Source organism: Eubalaena glacialis, chromosome 17 (genome assembly GCF_028564815.1).
Source record: "Eubalaena glacialis isolate mEubGla1 chromosome 17, mEubGla1.1.hap2.+ XY, whole genome shotgun sequence".
Classification (NCBI taxonomy): domain Eukaryota; kingdom Metazoa; phylum Chordata; class Mammalia; order Artiodactyla; family Balaenidae; genus Eubalaena; species Eubalaena glacialis.
The window spans coordinates 53,699,651-53,716,051 of record NC_083732.1 but is presented as its reverse complement, the minus strand read 5'-3'; the positions used below and the strand labels follow the sequence as shown (position 1 = coordinate 53,716,051).

Sequence of the window (16,401 nt, the reverse complement as noted above, 5' to 3'; positions counted from 1 at the left end):
CTAGAAGGAGGACAGCTACCCATATGTGCCTCCTGGTATCATGCAATGAGCGCCACCTAGAAGGTGCTATTGCCCACCCCCCCACCCCCCAGAAACAGCTGACTTTAAATCAAGCAAGCCTTTACATCTAGCTTCCAGTTCTTAGGATATATGGGAGCTGGAAGAATAATTTAAACAACACTGAAAAGAAACAATCATACAAACCAGAATGTCACACATCTTACTGACCTGGTTTCTTCAATAAGTCAGAGGCATGAAAAAAGAAAGAAAAGTGGGAGACTTGCTCTAGGTTAAGAAACTTAAAAGACATAACAATCAAATAGGATGAGCAGATCTTGTCTGGATCCTGATCTAAAAAACCCAAAAGGCACTTATGAGGCAGTGGGATTTTTGAGACAACTGAATATGAACTGAGAGGTAGCTGATGTTAAGGAAGTACTGTTAATCCACCTAGATGTGATAATGATTTTGAGATTAGGTAATAAAATGTCTTTGTTTATTTCAAAAGTTGTTAGAGGTGAAATGACCTAAAGTAAGCCAGGAACTTATTTTGAATACTATTGCAATAAAAATTTTAAAAAAAGAAAGAAAGAAAAGGTCAAGATTAAGTAGGTGTAACCCAAAGTTATCAGTGCTGAACCTGGAGGATGGGATGGGTATTTGGGGGTTCATTATACCATCGTCTTTATTTATGGGTATGTTTGAAAGCTTTCAAAAGAAAACATTTTAAGTAGCTTTTTAAAAAAAGGTGGGAGCAGGATAACAAGTTAAAGGAAGAGAGTGGGAAGAATATTTTTCACTCTTCTGCAGGCTAAACTCCTTGCAGGAAAAATAATATAATGAGAATTTATCATTAGAATATTTTCACTAAATTGAGAAATAACATCAGCTCATTGATGTCCTTAGCACTGAATTACTTTCAGGGCTTAAGGAAGTGGTGTAACTGGGCTGATGTAAGACAAGATCTCTCAGATCTCAGACCTCCCGTGCTACACAGAAAAAGGAAAGGATTTAGGAGATTAATTCTTGCCAGGATAAGATGAAATACTTTCATCTATACTATAGAATTCTGGGAGAGAGTAGAAGCAAAGAGAAACTCCTTACGAAAAGAGCATCATTGATAGCAAAATGATTTTACTAGCAAACTCCTTGTGGTCAGTAAGATTTGAGGCCACCTCTTACTTATTTATAGATTATTCTGAATGACATAGAGAGAAAATGCACGTTTTGCATGGAGCCTCGTCCCCAATGTCTGTTTTTTTAAAACTAGCATGTGCTTTCTGGGGCTTACAGCCATCTCTCATCGAGAGAAATATTTGAATAAAATTGGTTCTTCCAAGAAGTGAGCTCTCGTGGCTCCTCTCTGTAAAGGAAATCCACTTGCCTCTGAGCTTGCCTCTCAAACAGGACTTGGTATTTTTAGCTTTGATTTTTCAGATAAAACTTCAAAGTGAAGCTTGAGGAAAGAATGGCTCCACATGAATAAAGCCAACAGAAAAATACCTGGACCTCTCTGAGTCAGTCACAGACCTGTAGAAATCATTCTAGAAACAAATCCTTTAAAGAATAAAATCGTGAGTCTATAAACATTCTGGCTTTAAGTAATAACCTGCTTTCATGGCTAAATCAATACAATGAATCTGTATCTAAGACACAGTGAAAATTTAGAAATTATGTTTAATCTGAATCCAGTAAGCTGATGATGCCAAAACCCAGACTACCCATTTATATCAGTATTTCCTAAACCTTGTTGTTGAGAACATTGCATAGAATGTTAATACATGTTCCTCAAAGAAAGGAGACCATGATAAAATCAGTATTAAAAAAAAAAAAATTGCCTATACAAGACCACCCTGGTGGGTCACAGTCATGAACACAGTAAAGGCCCCCAAGGGTTCCTCCACTTGTTTAACTGTAACCCAGAATTTCTCAAACTCATTTTATCCGGGACCCTTTTGTGGAGGATTAACTACTAATACTTGTGGATAATGTCCTGCAAGTTGGGTGTAGGACGGTTGGTCTACGTGCATTAGCTACCAAAGCAATTATCCACTTTCGGCACTTCTGGGCTTTGCACAAGCACAGTCTTACTGGCTTTGCCAAAATATTCAAAATTAATCAACTCCTCTACACTTAGAGTCCACTTCAGTCCAAATTTCTTAAGTCTTTAATTCATGCAAAACACTTGGATTCTAAACAAGAAACACAAGTCAAAATATTTTTGGTGTGCTTATAAACAAATAAATAAGCAAACCAATAGAGCTGTGCAAATCTAGTTGAATCGTCACTACCATGAGACGAGGGAACAACAGACTCGGCACCATCCTATATGTGTAACTGTGCCTCTATAGAATAGCACCGACTTTAAAAGCTGATGCCAGAGAACTCTGGAAGTCATCCAAAAAATGGGTGATCAGAACAAAGTAAGAATTATGGTGAGATATACTGACTCACCTGCAATAGAATTTAAAATTGAACCAAACATTATAATGTGAGAAAAAAATGCAAGGCTAAGAATGGTTCATTGAAATATACTTTAAAAAAAATTGGGGTCATGACATTGAGATTACTTTTCAAAGTGGCGACTTCTGTATACGAACATTTGTAATGATATCATGTCAGCACATGGCACATTAATTCATGAGTACATTGCAGACCAAATGATATCCTTCCAAATTACATTCAACCGGAAGTCTTCTAAGTTATAATCAGTCCATACAAGGTGGTTTGTCTATACCTCACTGCCAGTTTTTTTTTTAAGGCACTCCATTGATATCACAAAAATGGCCTTTAAAATACAATGAGTGGCCGTCAGTCTTTAATGTTGTTCTAAAAGATACTTTACCAAAACATGGGCTCTTTTATCTATTATGATACATACAGAGCACACATCTTAGATTCGTTCCCCTCCCCACCTCCATCCCCCGCGCCTCCCCCAACTTTTCTGTGATTACTGGTATAGGACTTAGGAGACAGCACTTGCTTAGCCTAATAAATGCTGGCTCGATGGAGGAAAAGTTATAGAACCTGAGAGCATCAGCCTCTTTCTCCCTGTCATCACTGCTACTCACTAGTGCCCAGGGCCCCAAAGCAGCATAGAGCATCAGAAGATCCCTGTGGAACCACAAATCAGATGCAGACAGCCTTGATCTTCTGCTGGGGGTGTGCCTTAGAGGTGATACACAGCACAGGGCCACTGATTGGCGGGGTGGCCCCCACTGCTAGTCATATGACAAGATCACAATGTCACAAGCAGTTCCTATCAAGCCAGGAAAGATTCTGACATGTGTTTTAGCAGGAGATTTCATTTCTCCTGGCTTCATGTTTCCAAGTGGAAAAACCCCCAACAGAAAAGCACTGTGGCTTCTCCGTCCCTCTGCAGGGGAAGAGATGTATTTGATTGGTGAGTTTGGGAGAAGTAGCTGAGCAAGGTGGTTCAGACCCTTGTGGGTCCCTCTTTATGTCTGGATCATCTTGGCCAAAGAAAGGGGACACTCCAGTCACCGTGGCCATGCCATCAGTGGCCTGTCCCTTCAGGGAGGCCTGAAGTCCTGCTTGGGACTGGATGAATAGCCATATCTAAGTCAGGACTGAAATGTTACAAATTGCTGATTCAAAATCACATTCTCTAATTAGCTTCATCAGAAATAAAATTGATTTCTTTTCCTTTTTAATTTCAATCTGTCTGTTTCTTGTTTTTCAACTGGTTCTTAATTCAGGATTGAAGCAAAGGAGTATGACCTATGGTCTCCTAACATCTTTCCTGCCCCTGCACCCCGACAGTGTCCTCTGTCACCCATGGTTCCCTACCGGCTCCTCCCTGGACTGAAATCAGCCTGGCCTCCTTCCTCTCCCCCTTATCAAAGACGATCTTCAAATGTCTCACTCCCTCAAGGGCCTCATCGCAGTCATACAGCCATTGGATGGACAGAAAAGTTCACGCCAGCAGTAGGCTATCTTGCCTGTATATCACCTCTAACTCTTGGGATTTGCAGCCCCCTTGGAAGATACTGATGGCCCTTTGCAGAATTGCAAAACCAAAAAGTGCAATTTTCTCTCCCGCCTGAGAGATCCAGTTTTGTTCCAGACTCCAAAAACAGGTAGCAGACATTAAGCTTCTTGACTCCCATATCCTCTCAAAAACAAAAGTTATAGTTTAATACTATTGTTTTCAAAAAACATAGCAAAAGAGTTTTTTGGGGAGTCAGGCATATTCCTGTAATATATTATCATACCTTTTATCCTGGTCTTCTTGGCTGTCACTTGCTTTGCTTACAGACAGCAGCCTCTTGTCTCGAGGAACCTGAAAACATCACCGACCATCAGTCAGACTTACATAGATGCAACTGCGACCTTGTGCAGAGCTTGACACCAGCATAAGCAAAGAAAAGGAAATGGAACATTCTCCAGAGAACGGTGGCAAATTTGCAATGGCCAGGAGATGGTTAAAGGTAAGTAGCCTGATTGGCAATGACAGTGGACCAGACACAAAAGAGTGATGATCAGCGTAGGACCACAGCAATCCTGATTCTTCTGTGCCCTGCTGACCCAGGCAACTCTCTCTCGCTGGACCTGAGCACCTCCTGAGCCCTCCCCACGTTGGCTGGGAGTGGATGAGGGGAAAGGGTAAGAGTATCTGTGCTCTGGAGCAGACAGAAAACATCTTGGAGCTACAACAGGTATCCCGTTAAGGAACAGGGACTGACCCTCCACTCTGATGAGGGACTCCAGGTGCTGACATGCATGGAGGCAAACTGGGTAGGGGGCTGCACTGTCCAGTGAGGGAGAAACATCTAATACCTGGGCCAGCCTTTACCTACCCTCCCTAGCTCCCGAACTGGCTTCCACCCTTCTTCTTCTAATGCACTTTCATTATTGACTTCACAACCACAATGCCAACATATTACCTGAAAGATTATTGAAAAAGTGCTGCTTGAGAGAAAGGATACCCCTACCAGCTGTGTTTCTGAACATCAACTAACTGCCCTACCGCATTAAGGATCACTTACCTATCTCTACCATAGTTCTCAAACACATGAATAGTGGGTTTAGATTTGTTTGGCTGGTTGGATGTTTTGGGTTTTTCTGTTTTTGTTTTTGATTTTGTTTTTTCCTAAATCTCCAGATCTTCCTTCTAGCCAAACACCTTTGCACTCAAAACACAGCCTTCACTATTTTGACATAAGAGAGCGTTTATGAGAAGCATCTCTCTTCTGGATTCCGGACTAGCAATCCTCATGGATAGTTTCCACTCACCTGAATATGTATGCAAGCCCAGCTAGCTGGGCAAGGGAGGCAACATAGCAGGGTGGCTGAGTCCAGGCCTAGACCTGATTGTTTGGGTTCAAATCTCAGCTCTACCACTTACTAATTCTGCCTCAGTTTCCTCAGCTGTAAAACAGGCATAATGGTAGTCCTATACCTCACAGGGTGTTTAGTAAAATTAAATGAGTTAATTTTTTTAAAGCCACTTAGAGTGTCTGGGAATTTATAAGCATTTGTTAAATAAAAATAAAGTAAATCAATTGTAAGTCCTTCACTCACATGTCAATGATGAGGGTCTACAATGTAGCAGGCATTACTAAGTGCTAGACAGAAATGAAATGAATAAAACATAGTTCCTATCATCTACTGAAAATGACAGATAAAAATAAAATTTTAATACCCAGCACACCCATGTTCATAGCAGCATTATTCACAATAGCCAAAAAGTGGAAATGACCCAAATGTCCATCTACAGATGAATGGATAAACAAAATGTGATATATACATACAACAGGATATTAGTCAGCCTTAAAGATGAAATTCTGATACATGCTATAATATGGATGAGGCTTGAAGACATTACACTAAATCCCATGTGACTCAAATCCGTCCACTTCCCTGTGGATGCCTACCTCCTGGTTCAGCCCCCGACATCTCTTACCTGAGCTACAGCATCAGCCTAACTGGTCTCTCCTCTCCTTCACCTAACCCCTGCAAATCCATTCGGGATCCATTAAGAAGATCCAGAGTGATCTTTAAGTCTGACCCCACTATGCTCTTACTTAAAACTCTTCAATGCTTCCCGTTATTCTCAGGAACATGGCCTCCAAAAACTCTTCTGCCTCAACTTGGGCCACCCCCATCACTGCTGTGTGTACAGCCACACTGCGTCTCTGACCATGCAATGCTCCTCCTTGCAGCAGAGCCATTACCCAGTCCTCTCTGCCTGGAACGTACCCCAGTCCCCTGCCCCACCCTACCCATGCCTTCTCTAAGCTAACTTGTGAGCTTACTTCGAGAACCATCTAAAGGTCCATATCCAAGATTAGACTACAATCTCCATGAGTGTCCACCTTGTGCATGGTTATGTCCCAAGCGCCTGGAATGTAGCAGGCCCTTACTAAATTCCTGTTGAAAGAATGACTGAATCAATCAAAATGGCCTGCAAAAAGCAGAATCAAAGAAATAGAAGAAATAGGGATTCCAAACACTAAAACGTATTAGTAACTCCCAAAGACTCCTGGAAGTGAACATTAGTGTTGCCAAGATGCACTGATGCCAGCTCTGAGCAGCCTGCTCAGCCTACAGTATTGGGCACAATGTGACAAAGGGAAACCTTTGGGTTTGCTCCCATCTGGGCCACCCTGAACCATGTTTACCTTTGGCTTCCCAAAGACTGTCCTTCTTAGAGAAACTGAGACCTCTGAACTCAGGCCCCTTTCTCAAGTCTAGACCCACAATACTGTCTATCAGACATCCCTACCTGGACATCCTACAAGCACGTCAAACTCAACATACAATTATCCTTTTCCCCAAAGCCCTTCTTCTGTACTCTGCCTTGGTTAATCTGAGAATCAGCTTAGATATTATGATCCTAATTATAGGGTTCTCCCACCAAATCTCACACACACACACACACACACACAATCAGTTGCCAGCTTTTATTCAAACAAATACTCAGTGATTTCTTGAACATACTGTTTTGTCTCTATGCAGTATGGCTGACTAAATAGAGTGGCTGATTTAGGGAGAACCTCACAAATGCTGACCCAGGGAACAGCTACCATCATGTCTTACTTTAGGGCTGCATCATTTTTTATCTGGACTATTGCAATGAACTGTTCACTGGATTCTCTGCTCATAACCTACCTCCCTGCTGCTGCTGCTGTTGCTGTAATATGTATAAATCATTTCTCCAATCTACCAGGCTTATGTTCAAAATCCTTCAGCGATGGAGAAAATGATGCCAAATGATATGATAGAAAAATTACAGGAAATTTCACTTTCTTCTTTAAGCTTCCCTGCATTTTCTATAATGTATATGTATAAGCCAAAAATAAAAAGCTGATTTCTTTCAAAAATTTCAGCAGCTTATGAATATTTATTAAATCATGTATTCACTCATTCATCTAGATAATGTGAATTTAAATCATTAAAATACATAAAAACCAGGACTTCCCTGGCAGCGCAGTGGTTAGGAATCCATCTGCCAATGCAGGGGACACGAGTTCAAGCCCTGGTCCAGGAAGAACCCACATGCCTCAAAGCAACTAAACCCGTGAGCCTACTGAGCCTGTGCTCTAGAGCCTGTGCTCTAGAGCCCGTGAACCACAACTGCTGAGCCCACGTGCCACAACTACTGAAGCCCGTGTGCCTAGAGCCCGTGCTCCACAACAAGAGAAGCCACAGCAATGAGAAGCCCGCGCACCGCCACGAAGAGTAGCCCCCGCTCTCCGCAACTAGAGAAAGCCCGCATGCAGCAACGAAGACCCAATGCAGCCAAAAATAAATAAATAAATTGAGGTATGGTTGATGTACAATGTTATATAAATTTCAGGTGTCCAACACAGAGATTCCCAACTTTTAAAGGTTATATTCCATTTATAGTTATTACAAAATATTGGCTATGTTCCCTGCATTGTACAATATATCCTTGTAACTTATTTATTTTATACATAGTAGCTTGTACCTCTTAATCCCCTACCCCTATCTTGCCCCTCCCCCCTTCCCCTCTCCCCACTGGTAACCACTAGTTTGTTCGCTACATAGTTAAGTCTGTTTCTGTTTTGTTATATTGACTAGTTTGTTTTTATTTTTTAGATTCCACATATAAGTGATATCATACAGTGTTTGTCTTTCTCTGACATTTCACTTAGCATAATACCCTCCAAGTCCATCCATGATGTTGCAGGTGACAAAATTTCATTCTTTTTTATGGCTGAGTAGTACTCCATTGTATTTATATACCTCATCTTTATCCATTTGTCAGCTGATGGGCACTTGGGTTGCTTCCATATCTTGGCTATTGTAAATAGTGCTACTATGAACACTGGGGTGGATGTATCTTTTCAAATTAGTGTTTTCATTTTTTTCAGATCTATATCCAGGAGTGGAACTTCTGGGTCACATGGTGGTTCTATTTTTAGTTTTTTGAGAAACTGCCATACTGTCTTCCACAGTGGATGCACCAATTTACATTCCCGTCAACACTATACGAGGGTTCCTTTTTCTCCACATCCTCAAATTGAGTTTTATGTAAACTCTCTACTCTGCATTTCAAAATATTTACAGAAAGCAGTATTTCAACTTTCCTCTAAATATTAAAAATGTGCAAGAGGAGAGGTAATCCAGGTACCATATTTACTAATACTTTATCCTCTGAACCTGTGGGAAATAAAATACGTTGCTTTCCTAAATTACTAATGATTTTTGTTTCAAGGTGTGGTTCTCTTTTTCATTAATACAAAAGAATTGCCATCTAATACAGATACCTGAAATTATATCCATTTCACAGTAGTAAAATCTACTTTTAAAAAATAAGAAAAATATATTTTTTCAAAGCGTATCTTAATGTATTTCTTCAAAGTCTTATAAAAGTATTAACTAACGTATTTGTTTAACATAGTTATAAAAGTTACCAAAAAATGTTGTAATAACCCAAGTGATTAAATCTGAGTCACTTTAATATGTTACTAGATTTTAAAGATTGATAAAGGTATCAATTTTTCACAGCAGGGGAAGGAGAAGAGGGGACGAAGTGAGAGAGTAGCAATGACATATATACACTACCAAATGTAAAATGGATGGCTAGTGGGAAGCTACTGCATAGCACAGGGAGATCAGCTCAATGCTTTGTGACGACCTAGAGGGGTGGGATAGGCAGGGTGGGAGGGAGGCTCAAGAGGGAGGGGATATGGGGATATAAGTATACATATAGCTGATTCACTTTGTTGTACAGCAGAAACTAACACAACATTGTAAAGCAATTATACTCCAATAAAGATATTTTTTAAAAGGTGTCAAGTTTTAACTATTTTTTATAATAAAGGAAAATTGCTTTGTAATTTCTTTCTAGGGATGAGACCATTTCTGAACATTACGTGTTAACACAAAAGTCCAATAAAGCTGAACCCTCAAGAAATAGTCTATAACATGAAGCAGTCTAACATGATAAGTTCTGTGTTTCTATACCATCCTCAATACATTCTGAAAATTTTGACCCCAAAACGTTTAGAATTCGTCCTTGTGTTTTTCAAATAAGCTCCTTAGTCAAAAAGGATTAAAATATATAAAACAACCACAAACAAAGAAAAGAAGAAAGGAAAGCCTGCCAAGAAACCATCTTTGTTTTTAGGCTCATTTTTTTTCAGGCGATTCCTGTTCATTGTAGGAAATTGCCCTGCTTACATGAAATGGAGGTTAGACCCTAAAATATCCTTTCATCTGGACCCCAGTTCCCAAAGTTAAAGGCCCTTCTTGCTATGTCAGGAGCCGTGTTGGGAGTTGTACAGCTTCACAAGAGAGCTGTCGAAATCGGCCAACTCCAGCTCCGTTGGTAAAGGGAAAAAAATCAGCCTAGACTGGCAAGGGTACCAGTGGAATGCCTTTCCTATATTTCTCCAGCACTTTCCAACCATAAAAAATGCATTTATTTGAGTTAATAATATCCTCATTTAAAGTAGCCTGGATGGGCCAACCTATCAGTTACTCATATCTTGTGTTTCATCTTAAATAAGCACAACCTGGCTTGGCTTTCATTCTTCTCCCCATGGAGGGAGCCCTCCTGAGTGTTTTAATAGAGAAAAATGGGAAGAAGCTGGAAAAGGAATGAGTAATTTTAGAGAACTTTGGTGAAAGAAATAGGCCCGGGGGCAGTGCCAGAGTCAATGGTGGTGGGAGATCGTTGTAAAGCACAAAAACTCTGGTTTAGGACAGACCCAGGGGACAACACAACTTGCAGAAGTGAGACCACTGGGAGGAAACAGGAACTGGGAAGCAGGAAGGAAACAGGAAGCTGAGACTGGTGCTTACCAAAAGAAAAATGATTCCTCTTGGGTGATTGTCTCATGATGGAGGGAGACGGGAAGAGGGGGATTTAGTTCTTATTCTAAAATAAAGAGTTCACTGTGCCCAACCAGCAAAATAAACACGGCCATTCTCACCTTTGTGCCAATACCAGCATAAGCCCACAGTGTTTACAATCAAGTCAGGCAATAAATATCGTCATTCAGTAAATACCTGTTGATTTTTTACACTTCATTGGTTCTAAGGGAGCAGGTCATACCAGATATAGTCCTTTATAGTTGAGGCAGACCATTGTTTGTTGTTCGATTTCCAGAAATACTCCTATTTTGAAGGTAACTATGGCAGGTATTTTTGTAATGCAAGTGAATTACATTCACTTTGTTTTAAGGGTTTTTCAAAATAAATATTGAGTACTCATTGAAACAAATGGAGACAGTTAGATTTTGGAATTGCTGCAAAAGCCTACCACTAAAGTATTCATTGGCGTATTCCTTACAAGACGGAAAAATCTAGAAACCCTGATGTTTCTTATAAAACGGAAAATCTAAAAGCAACCTAGGGAGTTCCCTGGTGGTCCAGTGGTTAGGACTCGGTGCTTTCACTTCTGCTTTCACTGCCATGGGCCCAGGTTCAATCCCTGGTCGGGGAACTAAGATCCTGCAAGCTGTGTGGCACAGCCAAAAAATTAAATTAAAAAAAATTTTTTTAAAGGTTCTCATTACTTAATTAAAAAATAAAATAAAATAAGAAAAGATAAAAGCAACCTGAATGCCCCCAAACTGAGCAATGACTAAATTATGGTACAGCCACACAATGTAATATTCTTTATTCACCAAAAATCATAAAGTAAAAATGGCAGCAAAGAAGGATTTGCAATAGGATATGAAGTAGAAATTAAACGTAGATAATATGTATGCTTGGAAACAGAGGGCACAGAAATAATTATCCTAAAATGAAAACTCCCTCAGGGGGTGGGGGGGGGGTGGTAAAGTCGTGCTTTATAGATGGGAAAGCAGAGACGCAATGAGAACAGGAAGAGGCTGAATTCCAGAGCGAGTGTGGCAATGCCATTCATTCTCTGGCCTGGGATGAAGAATCTGTCCCCTCTGCCCACTAGAGAGGGGAGGCCCTGGAGGCAGAAAGTGGAGGGAGGCGGGGCTTCAGGTTCTACCTTGTAGTAGTCATACAGCAGGCCAAGGGCGGCGGCGCTGTCCTCATCACCGTTGATACTCATCATCGCCTTGGTGGCCGCCGTCAGGGGGTTCTCCAAATACGACTTCCAGGCTTCATCCTCACTGGTGTAGGCTCTTCGGGTATTAAATGGAGGGTCACTGGGCATGGGCACTAAGGCCACCAGTCGTTTATTACTGTGAAAGCAAGAAAAACATGAGGTTCATTATCAAAGAAGTATTCCTTTGATATCCGCTAAAAAATACACATTATTTGGTTAATTTGTACTTCCCCAGAATGGAAGAGAGGGAAGATTAAGACTGAAGTGACTGCCCCATTGCATTGATAAAGCCACTGATTTATTTCTCTACTGCCCATGAGAAGTAATAATGGTCTTTAAAAGGTAGTACAGAAGTAGTGTAAGTTGGTTCCCTTCACACTTGGCTTATCATATCCAGTCACTTCAGGAGCCAAATCATTTTCTTTGATTATTCTTCATTAGCGAATATTAAAATGAAAAACTGAGAGGGAACAGGTTTCATTTAACTCTCTGAGTTCTAATGTATAAATATGTGCGATACATTAAATGTAATCAACACGTTAATGGTTATTAAAAACTATTTTATCCAGTTTAATTTATACTATAATCGCTAGCAAATTATAGACCAATCCAAGTCCCTTAATTTAAAAAGGCAATAGAAGCTACTCTGCAAACAAGACGTATTGCAGATATGCTACGTAATAGGGATACAAAGCAACAGGAAAGAGACGAACTCTGTATATGAATCCTGTGTTGCCACGGGATCCTACTATATTTAAAGGACATAGAGGCTACAGGTTGTAAAAAATCATCGTGGAGAGTGAGGAGGGCACCTGGAGAATCTTCAGTAGAGGCAAAAGGGGTTGGAGTCATTTGTCAGTCCTAAACAAGCCAAGCTCAGGTAAAGCAGCAATTGACTATCAAAGCGATTTCTTAAGGAGGATGCGATAATAACTTAAATACTCACAAACCATGGCAGTCCTCAGCAGCTCCCCAGCCTTGTTCATTGAAATGAAACCAAAAAGTGACCATGAGACATTGTATTTCAGTAACACCTATGTCTACTCATAGTAACATGACACAGACAAGTAACAGGATTGCAAAGGCAACATGTATACCAATCAATGGAAATGCAGCCACCAAGAGCCTTTTGATGGTCATTCAGTCACAGACATCCCTTTTTGCTGATATATCTACAGGGCCTTCTGATAGTAGATGGTCTCCGAGTTCACTTTGTGATAGAAAACTGGTATGAACTCCCAACAAAGGCTGTGTTGAGGGCCCTTTATGTGGAGGCATGGTGCCACACATTGGTGTAGGGTCAGAAAATGACACTGACATTGGTAACAGATGTTTGGGGGCGGGGCAGGAAATCCACACTGAGCAGAGTGGAGTTTCAGACAGTCTCCAGGCCGCTGGTTTGAACTTTGTGCCAGGGGCTTGGTGGAACTGATCAGGAAGAAAGAGAAAATGACCCAACTGTAAATTAATTGGATTAAAAGGTAAAATCAAGTTTCTGGAAGTAAACAGGAAAACCCTGGTAGAAGGCCTTTCTAACCATTAGGTAGTCTGGTGACATGGAACAGCACAGGCCCTGGAAGTGAGTCTCTGTTCACCACTTACAGTGGAGGAAAATTGCCTGAGGTTCGGTTTCTTCGCGCCTTAAATAAGGACAACACTATTTTTAGTTTCTTAAGGAACCTCCATACTGTCCTCCATAGTGGCTGTACCAATTTACATTCCCACCAACAGTGCAAGAGGGTTCCCTTCTCTCCACACCCTCTCCAGCATTTATTGTTTGTGGATTTTTTGATGATGGCCATTCTGACTGGTGTGAATGGATAACCAACAAGGACCTACTGTACAGCACAGGGAACTCTGCTCAATATTATGTAACAACCTAATTGGGGAAAGAATTTGAAAAAGAATAGATACATGTATATGTATAACTGAATCACTTTGTTGTACAACTGAAACTAACACAACATTGTTAATCAGCTATACTCCAATATGAAATAAAAAGTTAAAAAAAAAAAAGACAGCAATGGCCCACCCTACTTACCTCACAATGCGATTGTAAGAATGGAATAAAATAATGAATAAAATAGAGGTCTGTAAACTGCACAATGTTATACAATAACAGGTATTACTATCACAGCACAGTTCTATATTCCCGTAAAGTTTGTGGGTATAGCAATTTTTGGTTATAATGCAGAAGTGCTAAAGATAATCATTAATTAAAGGGAGACTGAAGTTGTTCATTTAGCTATTTTGATTGAGAGCCCAATAGATGCCAGGCACCATGCTATTTGTGGAGGATGCAATGGCAAATGACACAGGCACTGCCCCGTAGCCCAAGTAGCTTGCAGTCCAGTGGGGGAAGAAAGCACCACTGTTGGGACTTCCCTGGTGGTGCAGTGGTTAAGAATCCGCCTACCAATGCAGGGGACACGGGTTCGGTCACTGGTCCAGGAAGATCCCACATGCTGCGGAGCAGCTAAGCCCGTGCGCCACAACTACTGAGCCTGCGCTCTAGGGCCCATGTGCCGCAACTACTGAGCCCTCGTGCTGCAACTACTGAAGCCCATGTGCCTAGAGCCCGAGCTCTGCAACAAGAGAAGCCATCGCAATAAGAAGTCCACGCATTGCAACAAAGAGTAGCGCCCGCTTGCCGCAACTAGAGAAAGCCCACGCGCAGCAGTGAAGATCCAACGCAGCCAAAAAAGAAAAAGAAAAAAAGAAAGCACCGCTGTTACAAGAGCAATGAGTGTGAGAAATGAACAGTGTCATGAATGAGGTTATGTGACAGAGGGGACTAACCTAACCAGAGGATCAAGGAGGAAGCAAAGTTTTGACAAAGACCTGAAGGAAAGGCAGGAGTGTGCCGGTCAATGTTGAAATGGGCAGATGTGGGAAACATTTTTTTTTTGGGGGGGGGAACATTTTTAAAGTGAAGAATATATTGGTAATGCAAAATAATGGAATTTTCTGACAAAAGGAGCACATTTGTATTCATTTTGGAGAGTCAACTAAAGAAATTTATGTATTTTATATACAGTGGAATATTACTCAGCCATAAAAAAGAATGAAATAATGCCATTTGCAGCAACATGGATGGACCTAGAGATTATCATACTAAGTGAAGTCAGAAAGAGAAAGACAAATGCCATGTGATATCACTTATATGTGGAATCTAAAATATGACACAAATGAACTTATCTACAAAACAGAAACAGACTACAGACATAGAGAACAGACTTGTGGTTGCCAAGGGCAGGGGAGGTGGGGGAGGGTTGGATTGGGAGTTTGGGGTTAGCCGATGCAAACTAGTACATACAGAATGGATAAACAACAAGGTCCTACTGTATAGCACAGGGAACTATATTCAATATCCTGTGATAAACCATAATGGAAAAGAATATAAAAGAGAATATATATATATATATGTATAACTGAATCACTTTGTTGTACAGTAGAAATTAACACAACATTGTAAATCAACTATAATTCAGTGTAAAAAAAAAGAAATTTATGTACTTTGATTTAACAGTAAAATAGTATTTCCATGTTGTGGAAATTACTAATCACAGAGGATAGGGCTTGATTTAGAGATAGATTTTTGGTGGACTCCTAAGAATCTACAAGTGGAAGAAATGAAGTCTCTGGGAGGACCACGAAGGCAGAGTTGATGGGCCCACGTGTGGCAGTGCCACCACCACCCCTCTCAGTCATTTAGTAGGAGCCACCGTGGGTGCCCGGTCTGCAGCCTTCACTTAGAGGGAGAAATAGAGGAATCTGAGCCCTAATTGTTGCCCATGAGCACCCAGGCATCGTGCATACTTCCCAAAATGCTCAGTCCTACAGGAAAGAAGGGCTTTAAGTTATTTGCAGTGACCTCACCATTGAAAAAGATGGGGATTTTACTCTCTTTCTTACCTAAGAAAAGCTGGGAGGTGGGGGGAGTGTTAATTACAACATTGGCTAATTTCCAAAAGTTTAGCAGGAAGCGCCAGGGTGAAGGATAAAAGCCAACTCTTGATTTACACTAAGTAGTGCCCTGATTCACTTGAGAGATTTTTCTTTGAGTCTTCCTTCAAGTCCCTACTCCCTCCTGCTGAGTCTCCTAGATTGCTGATTTTATCTGTTCCCAGCACGAACGTTCACTCATAAATCTAGATTCATCAGCTTTTCTCCTATGATGAAATGGTTGATGAATCCTTACATGATCAATGGAGAAAAATATCCTGGGAAAGCACATCCTTACTAGCTGTTTCTGTTCCCATTTTTGATGGCCAAAGGACTTTTATGCTCTTCCCTTTAACTGCATAATGACTTTGGATTTTTTGTGTTTTCATAGATTATAATCTCTCCGGTACAGAGCACTGTTGAATAAAGCTTGGTTTAGTAAAAACAGAACAATCTCTCTGGTACACTGAGCAAAAATGTAGACTTGTAAAGAAAGGACAGTTTCACAGAACAGCTTTTACCAAAGTTTGGAACACTTTCTGAAGGTGAGTTTCATCACTGTTCTTTTGGAGCGGCAATTCTAATCCTGCTCCGGTCAGCTTTTAAAATATCCTTTCAGTAGCTTTAGGTATGTAATTTTCTGGGTTGCCTTGAACACAGAACACATCAACTATAAACTTGATCTCTGTTCTTCCTTGGAGGAAAGTTTAAATTAGCACCTGAGTATTCACAGCAAGGCTAAGGCTGTGTTAGATCACAAATATTTTTTTTTCTTTCGCTTGTTTCTTTAATCCGCTACTTCATTTTGTTGATGTTGGGAGAAAAATTAAGAGATGAGTCATCAGCTGAAGTAATGAAAGAGGTGGAGCAGTCATGCAGCTGAGATCATAACCAACAAGTCAAGAAAAGTTCCAGATCACTCTACCGCATGCCCT

General features: G+C 40.7%; 1 protein-coding gene across 6 annotated transcripts in view; it reads right to left on the bottom strand.

The window, feature by feature from the left end:
- Positions 1–16,401, bottom strand: part of GRHL2 (grainyhead like transcription factor 2) — a 158,946-nt gene that overhangs the window by 100,293 nt on the left and 42,252 nt on the right. For all 6 annotated transcript variants that reach the window (XM_061171587.1, XM_061171585.1, XM_061171584.1 and 3 more), the window contains 2 exons: positions 11,462–11,657; positions 4,236–4,303 (listed from right to left, as the gene is read on the bottom strand). In XM_061171587.1, coding sequence (XP_061027570.1) covers positions 4,236–4,303; positions 11,462–11,629 — 236 coding nt within the window. In that variant the 5' untranslated portion in view covers positions 11,630–11,657. The remainder of the gene's footprint in view (positions 1–4,235; positions 4,304–11,461; positions 11,658–16,401) is intronic.